The 12418-nt window shown below is 41.1% G+C and overlaps 1 protein-coding gene across 24 annotated transcripts in view; it reads left to right on the top strand.

Annotated features, from left to right (window-relative positions):
- The window catches only part of ADGRL2 (adhesion G protein-coupled receptor L2), a 560560-nt gene that overhangs the window by 491057 nt on the left and 57085 nt on the right, over positions 1-12418 (top strand). For 22 of the 24 annotated variants that reach the window (XM_077928532.1, XM_077928531.1, XM_077928533.1 and 19 more), the window contains one exon: positions 10442-11242. In XM_077928532.1, coding sequence (XP_077784658.1) covers positions 10442-11242 — 801 coding nt within the window. Of the gene's footprint in view, positions 1-9021; positions 9277-10441; positions 11243-12418 lie in introns of those variants that run through there. The other 2 variants (XM_077928540.1, XM_077928549.1) reach the window with 2 other exon arrangements.

Below are 12418 nucleotides of genomic sequence, written 5' to 3'. Positions count from 1 at the left end.
AGATTTATCTATCAGGCATGTTACAGACTTCCTCCAATGCAAGCTTTGGGCCAAACTACATGTGATTTTTTTGTATCTTTAGTCTCTGTATGGCTATTTTTTTCCTGGCTGACATGGGATGTCCGAGCCAGATCAGGGCTGTGGCATCGGGCGGGAGGAGGAAGGTCTTCATCCCACTGTGGTCTTGCTCCAAATCAGGGGTGGGATGTATACTATCTGTTTCATTCCCTAATGGGGACAAAAGTTAAAAATCCCCGTCCCAGCACAGCCAACCCACCTCTGGGACCCCTGTGCCAGCTAGCTAGCTGTTTATTTCTTTATTTAAAAAAACCAGCCACACATGAGCTTCCAACATGAATAATGTCATGTTTAGTTTGACCCTCTGTCTTTAAGAAGACTTATACCAAATCCCTCTCCTTGCAGTACTGTGTAACTGGACAGCTTGACGAAACCTGCACCCATCTTCTCTTACAAACGTATACACATAAGCACACACAAACACATGCATGCACATAAATTATTTCTGTGGGTGTCTGTTCAAAATTCTTCACAGACACATCTACACAGAGGAAGAAATAGTGAATTTCACTGAGTATTTAGCTTGTAGATTCCAAATTAATGATCAGCATACTTCAAATCTAAGTTCATGACTGTCCAGGTTGAGAACAGCTACATGTGAGTGTTCGGTCTTTTCATGTGAAAGCAGACAAGCAAAAAGAAGTGAGTATACTGTTAAACTGTTCCAGCTCTGACATGTCATCTCTGCGCAGTTTAGAGCCCTCAAAAGGTTACGAAAAACATGGTTTATTAGGGGTTTCACAATATTACAATAGGGCAGCACAGTCCCTTAGCTTCCCTCCCCCCTCTGAATTAATGCTGTCTCTTTTTAGCTACAGTATTTTCACCTCTGATATTCAGTTGTTTAGCATTGTACACAGTGCTCAGGTTTGCATTTGCATGCTCAGATAAGGGTTAGGATAAATGAGTGTCAATGGTTTGCTAGTAGTCCTAGATTAACACCCATTAAGATGAGGACATTTCCATCCCTGTGTTTTGCATCTCACCGCTTCTAGTCGTGGGGGTTAACGTGGTGAAGATTTCGAAATGTGTTTTCCAAATCTATTGGAAACTTAGCTTTTCATGCAGTGCATGAAAACTTGAGCAGAGTTTTCTCATGGGTGGTTAGTTGCAGGAGGTCTTGCATCCAGTTTTCCACATATGATGTCCTTTCCAACACTGAAGGATTATTCACTTTGCTGCCAAAGTAAAACCATCATTCCTGTCCTTTTGGTAACCTCCACCTGGCCGGTGTGGAGCCAATTGTTGTGTTGGCATCTCCTATCAACAGGGATTTGTCCAGAACTCTGTACTTCCTTTCAGAAGCGTTGGATTACTGGGCAGCTATTTATACCTCCAGCAGTAATCTGTGGATGTGATGCCCCTGTGCTTAAGGCATGTTGGTGCCCATTAGGCCCAGAAGAGGATTTTCTGTTGAATGAACCTCAGTCTAATGTTGTGGGTTAGCTGGTTGGATACCAAGTAAGGCTTTCCTCCATGGTGTAGATGTTAGACATGCTTCTACTTCTTTGTCCTGCTTTTGCCTCAGCCTTACAGAGTTCTGATCCGGGTTCAGTGGGTTACATGCTAATGTGGCTAGGCACTTGCTGAACCTCCTTGAGAAGGAAAAGCTACATGCTTCTTGCAGGAGATTCAGGGTTTCTGCTGCACTCAGAACATCTGTGCAATCCCCACTCAGTGTTGTGAAGGGCTCTAAACTGTTCAGAGATGACACACCAGAAGGGGCTTTGCGCTGGGCCTCCACTCTCCTAATGGGCTTGTTTAAATGCAAGGAGATTGAACACCAGAATGGGGCTAATAAGAGTGAGGCCAATATTATCTACACATTTGTCATGTAAATTTCCTCTTATTTCTGGTGTCACTCAAAATGTTCAGATGAGCTTTATTTACTTACTTCAATCTCCCTGCTTTTCTGTAACTACCTGCTTTTAAATCTCTCTCTCTTTTCTTTTGAAGTTTTGTTTTAAAAATCTGCTTTCTTCTCTCTGTACAAAACCCCAATCCTTCTCTGTGGTCTTCTTCTTTTAAGGTTGACATTCCCTTTGTAATGAGACTGAAGTTTTCTGTATCTACATGAAGTGGTTTGCAACAGTCCTTATTGAGCTGCAACAAGTGTCTGAATTACTGGAATATCTGAAGCCCTAGTGTCACTTTTGCTACAACCTTGTCAGCGCTGCTTCTGAAATTGTCATTGTGCACCCTGTGTACTTGCATCAAAGCACTGAATTGCACTGCTCTGTTCCCCTGTGCTTGAGTTAATGCACTTACATCCATCATGTGTTTCAGGTTCAAGGCCAAGGAGAGAAGAGACCATCCTTGTCTAGCAATACACATCTTCTGCGCTCCTTTTCTGCTAATAGAGCTCTGATACACTGCACTGTCAATTACTTTTATTTTGAGCATGATTAGTGAGCATGAAGGGACTGACTGCACAGTTTCTAGTCTGTAGCCCCTCGGTTTTTGTTTTGTTTTTGTTTTTTGGCTAACCCACACTTGACCTTTGGTGGGTGAACATTTTTTTTCCTTTAGACTCTTCCGCCCATACAGCATTTCATTTTTCCTGTCACTTCCATCTAAGGGACCCATGAGTGATGAGTAGATCTGGGTTTCTCCTTGTTTGTTTCCCTACAGTGCCATCTTAAGCCATGGTATGCAAAACATTTGTGTTAAGAAGGATGCATGTGAACCAGCATCCCAAGAACCAAAGTTGCTTAAGGGACCTAAATTGTGAGGAAAGGTTCCTTGGTTGCATACTTTGAAGCACTGCCACCCCCCCCCCCCAAAGAGCATGGAGATCTCAGGGAGCCATAGCATTCATTTACTTGTGATTTATGTCCTGCCATATAGCCTAGAATGCACAGTGATTGCATATAAAAGCAAGAGAATAATGATTTTTCTCCTTATAAATCCTTGGAGCTCAGTACAGATTACGAATAGTCTCTTGTGATGGGGAAATTAGAGGGGGAAAGTTAAGGAAATGGGAGGAAAATTCCAAGATTGGAAGAAAAGTGAACTAGGCAGAGTGCCAAAGCTTGCTCCTTGTAGTAAATTCATGCTCTCCGTGTTACATTTAGTGTACAACATATAAACAGTATAAACAAACATCAGTATAAAAAACCTCAACTATAATAACAGTGTCAATGAATACAGGGTATAGGGTCCAGAATTAATGGTTGGGAAAAGCAAAAACAGTATGTATTCAAGGGGCATGTGAAGTATATAGCACAGGGAAGGGCTTTCAGAAGAGAAGGTGCAATGACAGAAAATGCCTGTTTATGGGCCACTGCCATAATTTTCTGTATACCTACCGGTATATGTTTTTAATGGTAACCTATAGGAGTGCCTGTCACACTTACAATAGTGTTGCCTGTGGAAAGCATCTAAGTGTGAAGCGGGCACATGCATTCCCAGATAGTCAATATACCTGCCGTAAGAAGCCAGTTAAAGAAATTGCCTTTTGCCATCACACTTTACAACAAGAGTGGGGAAACAGGAGATGAGGTTGGGTTCCCACCTGCCATCATCTTTGATTGTCTCCTAATTGGGACTGATGGAGGCTGTCAGACCCAGATTTACCATTTAGCATTTCTCCAGAGGCAGCGGCAGTATAAATGTGGAAAACATACCAGTCACTACAGAGTGTGATCAATCCCAAGACATGTTCGGCAGACCAGCTTCAGGGCAATCTTCCAGATTTACCAGGCTGCAGTTCTCTACCATATTACTTGGGAGTAGGCCCAGTAGGATTTAGATCTGAGTTGAAATGCATTGGATCACACTCTTGGTCTTTTGGACCTAGTAGCACCAATGCACAACTGCAGTCACCCTTCTTCTTGCTTTTCCTTTAGCACTTCTGGCCTTTTCGGTTCTCTGTTGCCGTCACTTAACAGGACAGAACATGGCATCTGTCTCGGAGAGTTCACCCACCTGATAAAAACTGTGGTGACTTTTCAAGTGCTTCCATTGTCACAGTGCACAATTCCTGTCATCACTTAAAAATTCAAAACTGCAATTTGGATTATGGAGTAACACCATGCCCTCCCAGAGACTTGTTCAGGCAAATGTTGACTATGGTAGCTGGCCATTCCAGTGTTCACACACATTTCCATTATTTTTTGGATGTGGCATTCCTTCCTAAAATGATTGAAACAAATATCAACAGAACTTGTTCTGCAATCTCATTGCAACTCCATCTATTCACTGAAACCTGGAATGGTGCTGTAATTGGATTCTTTGGTAAATGATTAGAGCTATGTATCATACAGGATACGAAACCCTCGCATCATTTGTTGTCTTCTTGCTTCTTTATGGACTGCATTTAGATATGTATTACTGTTGCGAGGATTCTTCTCAATTGATTAAGTGTCTTGGGTTCTAATAGCTCTCTATTTGTTTCGTTTTTTCAAAAATCCCGTCTACTGCCAATGGTTCCTGCTCCCCCCAAAAAACCTTTTCAACAAGAAAGCTGCTGTAGATGAATTGCTACTAAAATGAGAATTCTAAATCAAGCTAAAAATGCATTGCTTTTTCCTTGAATAAGAGTGTTATTGATTAAATTACAGAGGAATTGAGAGAACCCCACTTGACATTTCTCTCAATTATACTGCACAATATATGTTGATACTTCAAATAACCCAAGTCAGTCCTTTTAGGATTAATAAGCACATCAGAAGCACCACTTCCTACATCTGTGCATGATATTTTATTTTAAGCCTTGCTTGGACCCAGGAATTCAGTGGGAAATATTCAAGTGTTCCATTCATTAGCTGCACTGATTGAACTTGCAGTTTTTGTTTACTTTAGCAAACCCATCTGTCCCTGAAAATGCACAGTTGTACAACTGTGCACTCACAGCCGACATCTCACTAATAATTATGTTATCCTTGTCTTTATGCCACTGTTTTACTACTATTCATCCTAAGCAGGTGCAATCTTCCTCTTATTGGTGGATTATGATGTGACACAATGCAACATGATTGTTTCATGTACCAGTCATGTCTTTGGCAGGAAAATGTTTCGTGGATAATGCCGTTGTTAAAAAGTATATTTATTATAAAATATTGTGTACATTAGCTTGCAATTGAGACATGCTACATAAAGAATGGCATGGCCAGCATTTTCTCCAAGGTGTATGCTTTTCCTCCTTAGCAAAATAATGCACTTTTTATAGCTAGCCATTATTGGACAAAAGTTAGCTTATACATTCTTATCCCAATGCCGAGTCCTTCATTTACTCTGATAAATGTGCAAGCTTCAGTGGCGTAGGGTGGGTTGTCAGCACCCGGGGCAAGGCAAGTAATTTGTGCCCCCTAACCCATGGATTTGTGCCCCCTAACCTGTGGATTTGCGCCCCCTAACCTGTGGATTTGCCCTAACCCCAGATGTTGCGCCCGGTGCGGCCGGCCCCCCCTGCACCCCCCACGCTACGCCACTGGCAAGCTTTCCAATTCATTTCAATGGAGAAAGCTGCTATGTGCATGCAATCCTATGTGCACAGAAATCAGCTCCGTTTGTTGCACTGCCTTGACCAGAACAGATTGCTGTACTGGGATATCTATCTACAAGTATTTAATATACTCCTGCCTTGGAATTGAGTAAGTTGCATTAGCTAACCAACCCCCCACTCCACGTTTTTCTTTTATTGGGATGGCGGGGCAAAGATTTCATAGAGATTTATGAATATTTGGTAAGATTCGCTTTGTAAACTAGGCTTCTGATTTGAGATTATTGTATGCTGAAGAATTTCTGAGTGGGCTAAGTTTCTGGTGCTCACTTTTCTTCTTTTAATTGCTTACTGTGCTTTGTTTCTTCTTTCTAGAGTTTTGTGCTTATGTCTCTTAAGCAGATGTTTCACGTCAAGATTAAAAAGTCATTGCATTTCTCATGAATATCCAGCACTACAAAAGCACCCCCCGCAAAAATAATAATAACACAAATGAGCCACCTCCCCTTATAAGAAAGAAGGGCAGGGCGCAATCAAATGGTGGGAATAAGAAATATAATATACATATAACACTTTTTTACTATGTTATGAAGCCTCAGGAGAAGTTCCGTAGTTAAGACAACCTGGTTTTTCAGCACATCTCTCTGTTCTAAAGACTGAAACCTCCGTTTTACACAAGTTCAAGTTGTTTTGTGTGACTTCTGAACAAAGTATCTATTTTTAAAGTTTTATCAACTGATTAAATTTCATACAGATTTGTTAATAAATAAATAAATAAATAAGGTATGCTCCCTCACTTTATTTATTTATTTATTTAGCTAGCCATGGTGAATTGTGGTGGCTTTTCTCCCTCCCCTCTCCACCCTCCACTCCCCTTCAAAGAGATTCTTTCTTTTTCTTCTTGCTTTCCCATTGCTTTTGGTGCTTTAGCGAACGTCAAACATTTCAAGAATATTTGCAGGGGTCCCCCTTTTGCTGGTTTGATGAAAATTCATTTGGTATTTCTAAAGCTACGAGTTCTCAGAAGTTTCCATTTCGATCAGTGGAAAGGGGAACAAGTTATATAGTGCGTGCCATATAATGCTTGCTAAACCTCATTGTCTAAAAGTGACATACATAGCAAACTAGAAGCCATGCTGTTTCAGGATAGAGAGGTGGATGGGGGTGGGGTGGGGAGAGAGATGGAGGGACCGACAGACGGACGGGCAGACAAGGAAGCTTCCCATCCAATACTGTCTCTCTTCAACCAGGATGCAACAGAGACTTAGATCTTAAGTATCCCCATTCCATTTGTGGAAGGAACTGTAGTCCATCAGATGTTCCCAGCACATCAGAAGTGGAACAGTACTTTTTTGCCCATGTGCCCTTGCTCCTGCAGCCCCCTGTGCCACACCTCATTCTGCAGTGCAGCAGATTTTCAACGGGCAAAGGTGGTGCAGGCTAAAGGGGAAATCAGTTCAGGATAATCCTGTGAATGGAACTCAACCCTTGGGACTCTCCCGTTAGCAGAAGCTTAGTTGGCAGCTATAAAACTGCTTATTTTCTGCTCCTCCAATCAGCTTTCCTGTTCTGTCAGGGAGATGGGAGAAAGCCTTCCCTTGAAAGGAAGGGGAAAGCAACGTATTCTCTCCTGGGGTGTGAGCTGGCTGCATAACTCTGAGCACATTTCCACTCTCTGCCAGGTTGAGTCTTCTCATCCTACATGAAGAGGGGAACCTCTTCTCTGAAGTTGTGGAACCAGCTATTTGACTCAGGAAAGAGAGGAGGAAAAAAGCACTTTCTCATTTAGCTAGGGAAATCGCATACCGTAACCTCCCTGAAGGTTGCTTCCTTTAATTTGGCAACAGCCATTTCAAAAAGAGGCAGCCTGCAGATTCTGGAAAAGTGATCTTTCCTCCCGCATGGTGGAGTGGAGGAGGATCAGCCTGGTTGTGGAAGTTTATGTGAGCAGGAGAGAAATCAGTAGTGCCGTAGAAATAAGTAATAGAAGGTGTCATAGCTCAGTGGTGGAGCAGATCTGAGTGAAAGAGTGAATCTGTGTCTGTGAGGGGAAGGTGATTTTGAACCTCACTTCCAACTTCAGCGTTCCTTACCTGCAAAACGAAAATGTCTTGCAGGATGTCTTCTAAATGCTTGTCTGCTCTGCATGCACTCTGTTCTTCTTTGTGCTTGAGACACAGTTCGATGTTGACCTGCTGAGGTCTGATATAATGTGTGAATGGGCTTGCATGTGGCAAGGGACCTGCTGCTGCTGCACTTCTTACAACCAAGCAGGGAAGCACAGGAAAGGAGTCCTAAACTGAGCCTCTGTACAGATGTCCATTGTGCAAAATTTCACACATACACACAAAAATCATCTAATTTAGTTGCTTTCTTTACTTTCCTTTTTAAAAGGAACCTCTAAAAACAAGAAATGGTTGGTTTAGCAGAAGAGTAAAAGGTGACAAATAACTCCTGGTCTGCAAAAGCATGGAAAACGTAAGAGTTTCGCTTTAATTTCTGCACCATGTAAGCAAAATGAGAGGTATGGTACAGCCTACAATATCGGGCTGTATTGAATTCACACGCCTGTTCAAAGGCTTTGGGTCCAATGGGATGTGTCCACTAGAGGAGGAGGAGTGTAGCGATTTTTGACAATTTCTCTCTCTAGCAGCAGCCCTGGAAATATTTTTGGGACGATACCCTAGAACAGGGAGCTGCAGGGGCAAAATCAACAATACACCCCCCTCCTTGGTTAGCAAATACCATAAGACAAGGAGGACTGATTTGATTCCACCCAGTTGGGATTGCTTACAGGTTATGCAGCAAGGCTGAAAGATGAAGGGTGTGTACAGAGAGATAAGGCTAGGGGCAGTCTTGTAAGGATTTGGGCATTAAACTATAGATAGCTCAATTGGTAGAGCATGAGACCTTTAATCAGTTCAAGCCCCACATTGGGGAAAACTATTCCAACTCTACGATTCCATGATTCTATTATAATGTTCAGACTTTGATGGTTTTACATTTGGTTCAATATGAGCAGAACTCGAAACCTTTCAAGAGCAAATATTTTATGAGCACTACCTCCCACATCTGTTTTGCCGCCAACTTGCAGAGGAAGAGAGAGAATTAAGCCTGAATGTTAAGGTGAACTGTGTGTGCAATTTGTAAACAATCTATGAGATAGTACATCTTTACTACTTACATGGTGAGAAAGTTAACGCATCAACCTTAACTTGTGATTTCTATGATTTTTAGAGCACGGGTGACTTGTTGAAGCCTTCATTCTTCTTAAACCAAAGGGTTTTTCTTATTTAAAAAATGTATATATAGTGACATACATAATACATCTATATGTGCATATCATATTAATAGAAGGGTTTTTTTTTAAAAAAAGATAAAGTTGACAGGATTTTGCTTGGGGCTTTGCAAAGGGAAGGATAGGTATATCATGCATTAGTCAAGTCTTTCATTATTTATTCAGGTTGACTAAGTGAAACTACATACGAGCATTTTCAGGACTGCCTCTTTAACCTACTAAAATGATTGATCCATGTTCACTTATGTAACTTTAGAATCTTTCTCCTGCTAGGTTTTCCTGTTGTCTGTTTCTCTCTATCCAATGTAGTGCACTTCTTATTCTCCCTGTGTTTAACATCTTGTGAACTAATTTAATCTCCGCCTAATAGTCAATTTGTGTTAATCTTCTTCTTTTTTCCCTTGCACTTTTTTTTTCATTTTTCTTCCGATGCTTGAAATAGAAGTGGAGCAAAAAGGTAAATAACGTATATAGTCCCAAACCCCCACCCCCAGCTCCTTGTTATGTGCCTTATGGATGTTAACCTCCTCCACCCCTTCCCTTCCCCACAACACTCTGGTAACTATGGTGGTCAGCAGGATCTCATAAGCGCCCCTCATAAAGAAGTCGACTTTGCAGTAAACTGGCTGGGCTGCTGAACTGACTCGGCTACTTAAAGCAGGTGGCGGGATTTAGTGTCTGGTGTACCTCCTCCGGGACAGACACTCCCTTTTGCTTTCTTCCTCCCTTTCTTTCTCTTTCCCTGTCTTTCTCTCACCCTTGACTAAATCTTGTTAATGAACCCTCATCTTGCTTGGCTTCCAGAACCCACTCCATAGCATGCCATAATTACAGGGGTCCCTGGTCTGTTTCATCCATCGCTTTGGTTGTCCTTTATTTTTTTGTTGCTCCTAATGAAGATCTGTGTATATATTTTACACACACACGGGTTACACATACACAAACAAACCCCAAAACTAAAAGTGCATATATCTATGGATCTATATAGATACTTCAAACTTCAGTTCCCGAACGCCTCTGTTTTGGAACGTTTCGGCTCCCGAACATCCGACACGGATTCCAGTCTGCAAAAAGCCTAGCTGTCAGCCAATCAGAGGCCTTGGAATTCAAATGTTTCAGAAGTCGAATGTCCTTCCAAAACGGATTGTGTTCAACTTCCAAGGTTCCACCGTATATATAGATATAATATCAAGGCTCTGTTGTTTTCAACCTCACAGTTTATTAAAGTTTCCACAAGTTTTATGAGTTTAAATCCATTGAAGTGTACACCAGTGGAAAGGTCTGGAGAATAAATCCTGTCTTCATCATAAATATCATAAATGCAAGCGTAGTTATCTGCTTCCAGATGCATAGATGCGCCATAGATGCGACCTTGGGTGATATTAGCGAAAACACTTCACATACTGGTTACTATGGTAACTTTAAGAAGCATGGATGACAAAGGGTAATACATGCATTAATTACATATGAGCTACAATGTATTGTTGCCAGTTAATTGGATCTTTTCTTCTTTATTGTCACTTGTGATTTTTTTACCTTGACTTTAATTGGTAGCATGCACATTTTATTTTATTGTTTTTTAAAAAATTAATCTTGTCTTGCTTCTTCTCTGCGACTGCTAGTTTTTGTTTGCCCTGGGACATTGAAAGCCGTTGTGGATTCCCCAAATTTATATGAAGCGGAACAAAAGGCAGGTGCCTGGTGCAAGGACCCTCTTCAAGCTGCGGATAAAATATACTTCATGCCGTGGACTCCATACCGTACTGATACTTTGATAGAATATGCTTCTTTAGAGGACTTCCAAAATGGACGCCAGCAGACGACATACAAGCTTCCAAACCGAGTGGATGGTACTGGATTTGTGGTATACGATGGTGCTGTCTTTTTTAACAAGGAAAGAACTAGGAACATTGTAAAGTTCGATTTGAGGACTAGAATTAAGAGTGGAGAGGCAATTATAAATTATGCCAACTACCACGACACTTCCCCTTACAGGTGGGGAGGGAAGACTGACATTGATTTGGCAGTTGATGAAAATGGCTTGTGGGTCATTTACGCCACGGAACAAAACAATGGGATGATAGTTATTAGCCAACTGAATCCTTATACCTTGCGTTTCGAGGCAACGTGGGAAACTACGTATGACAAACGGGCAGCATCCAACGCCTTTATGATATGCGGGGTTCTCTACGTTGTGCGGTCCGTATACCAAGACAATGAAAGTGAAACCGGCAAGAACTCGATTGATTACATTTACAACACTCGGTTATTCAGAGGAGAATATGTAGATATCCCTTTCCCCAACATGTACCATTACATTGCTGCTGTGGATTACAATCCAAGAGACAATCAACTGTATGTGTGGAACAACAACTTCATCCTACGATATTCTCTAGAGTTTGGTCCCCCTGACCCCGCTCAAGGTAAGCATTCTTTATTATCTCTATTTCTTTAAATACTAGATTATTTTAATAGAGTGCTTGCTAATGAAACTACCCTTCAGTATATTTTGGCAATTAAAGTACCTGTTTTGTAATGAAATGAAACACAAAAATGGATTTAAAATTGTACCTGGGCCATCTTGTTCCATAGCAACACACCCAATGGTAAGTTTCAGCTCCACATTACTAGGTTCAAGACAATCTATCCATTTGGAATAAGAAGCATATTAGCATTGCTGTTTTTACCTGATTTTAGTCCTGAATACACTTTAAAACTATTTTATGCCTGTGGCTGGGAAAGATGTGGTTTGAAGAACCTGATGCAGTTAGGTGCAGTAGTTCTCAGCGTGGATGCTGCAAAGGTTTGCATTTTCCAAGTCTGCAGTTTGAGCCTGAAAAGAGGATTAGCCTCTATCTTTGTAACATGCTAGAACATCCCATAATTTCCCCTTGGTGGAGCAAATGCAAGTCAGTGTATTCAATTTGAGAATAGCTATGGCTACTTAAAAGACTGCGTCGTTATGTAAGCTGCCAACGAGTAGTCATTTGGGAACTTGTATCACTGAGGAAATGTCTCCAGTATGCACAACCGCGGGTGCACATACAAATATTAAATACAGAGGATGTAGCTTTTGAAGACTGTTTTGGCAGTGGAATTATGAAAAGATCCCCCCCCACACACACACACCCTTGTAAGCTCACTAAAAACAATTTGCATTCCCGGAATGTTATTTTGGTTGTAGTCTCCAACAAAGCTGCTTTTAGTTACCTATTTTTTCACATGTTATTACTGGATATCTCTCTTCAACTGTTACAAACTTTTATTACTTTCATTGCGGGAGACTGAAGGCTGACTGCACGGTAGGAATACAGAAATATTCTATGTAGAAGTATTTTATAGGAATGCAGAAGTACTGTATGTGATAATACTATATGGTCTCTATGTGGTTGTAATGTAGAAGCACTATGTAAATGTGCTATGTTGCCATATAACAAACATGTCACAGGACCATATAAACATACGGTAGGAATGCAGACATGCTCTATAAATGCCAGAAGCTGATTCTTACTAACATTAATATGATTTAAATGCTTGTTGGGAGCATTTAATTCATATTAATGTTAGTAAGAATATACCTAATTAATTCCATTGCTGTG

This window comes from Podarcis muralis, chromosome 5, assembly GCF_964188315.1.
Source record: "Podarcis muralis chromosome 5, rPodMur119.hap1.1, whole genome shotgun sequence".
NCBI classification, from domain to species: domain Eukaryota; kingdom Metazoa; phylum Chordata; class Lepidosauria; order Squamata; family Lacertidae; genus Podarcis; species Podarcis muralis.
The sequence above is the reverse complement of the archived record's forward strand: the minus strand, read 5'-3'. Positions and strand labels throughout refer to the sequence as shown.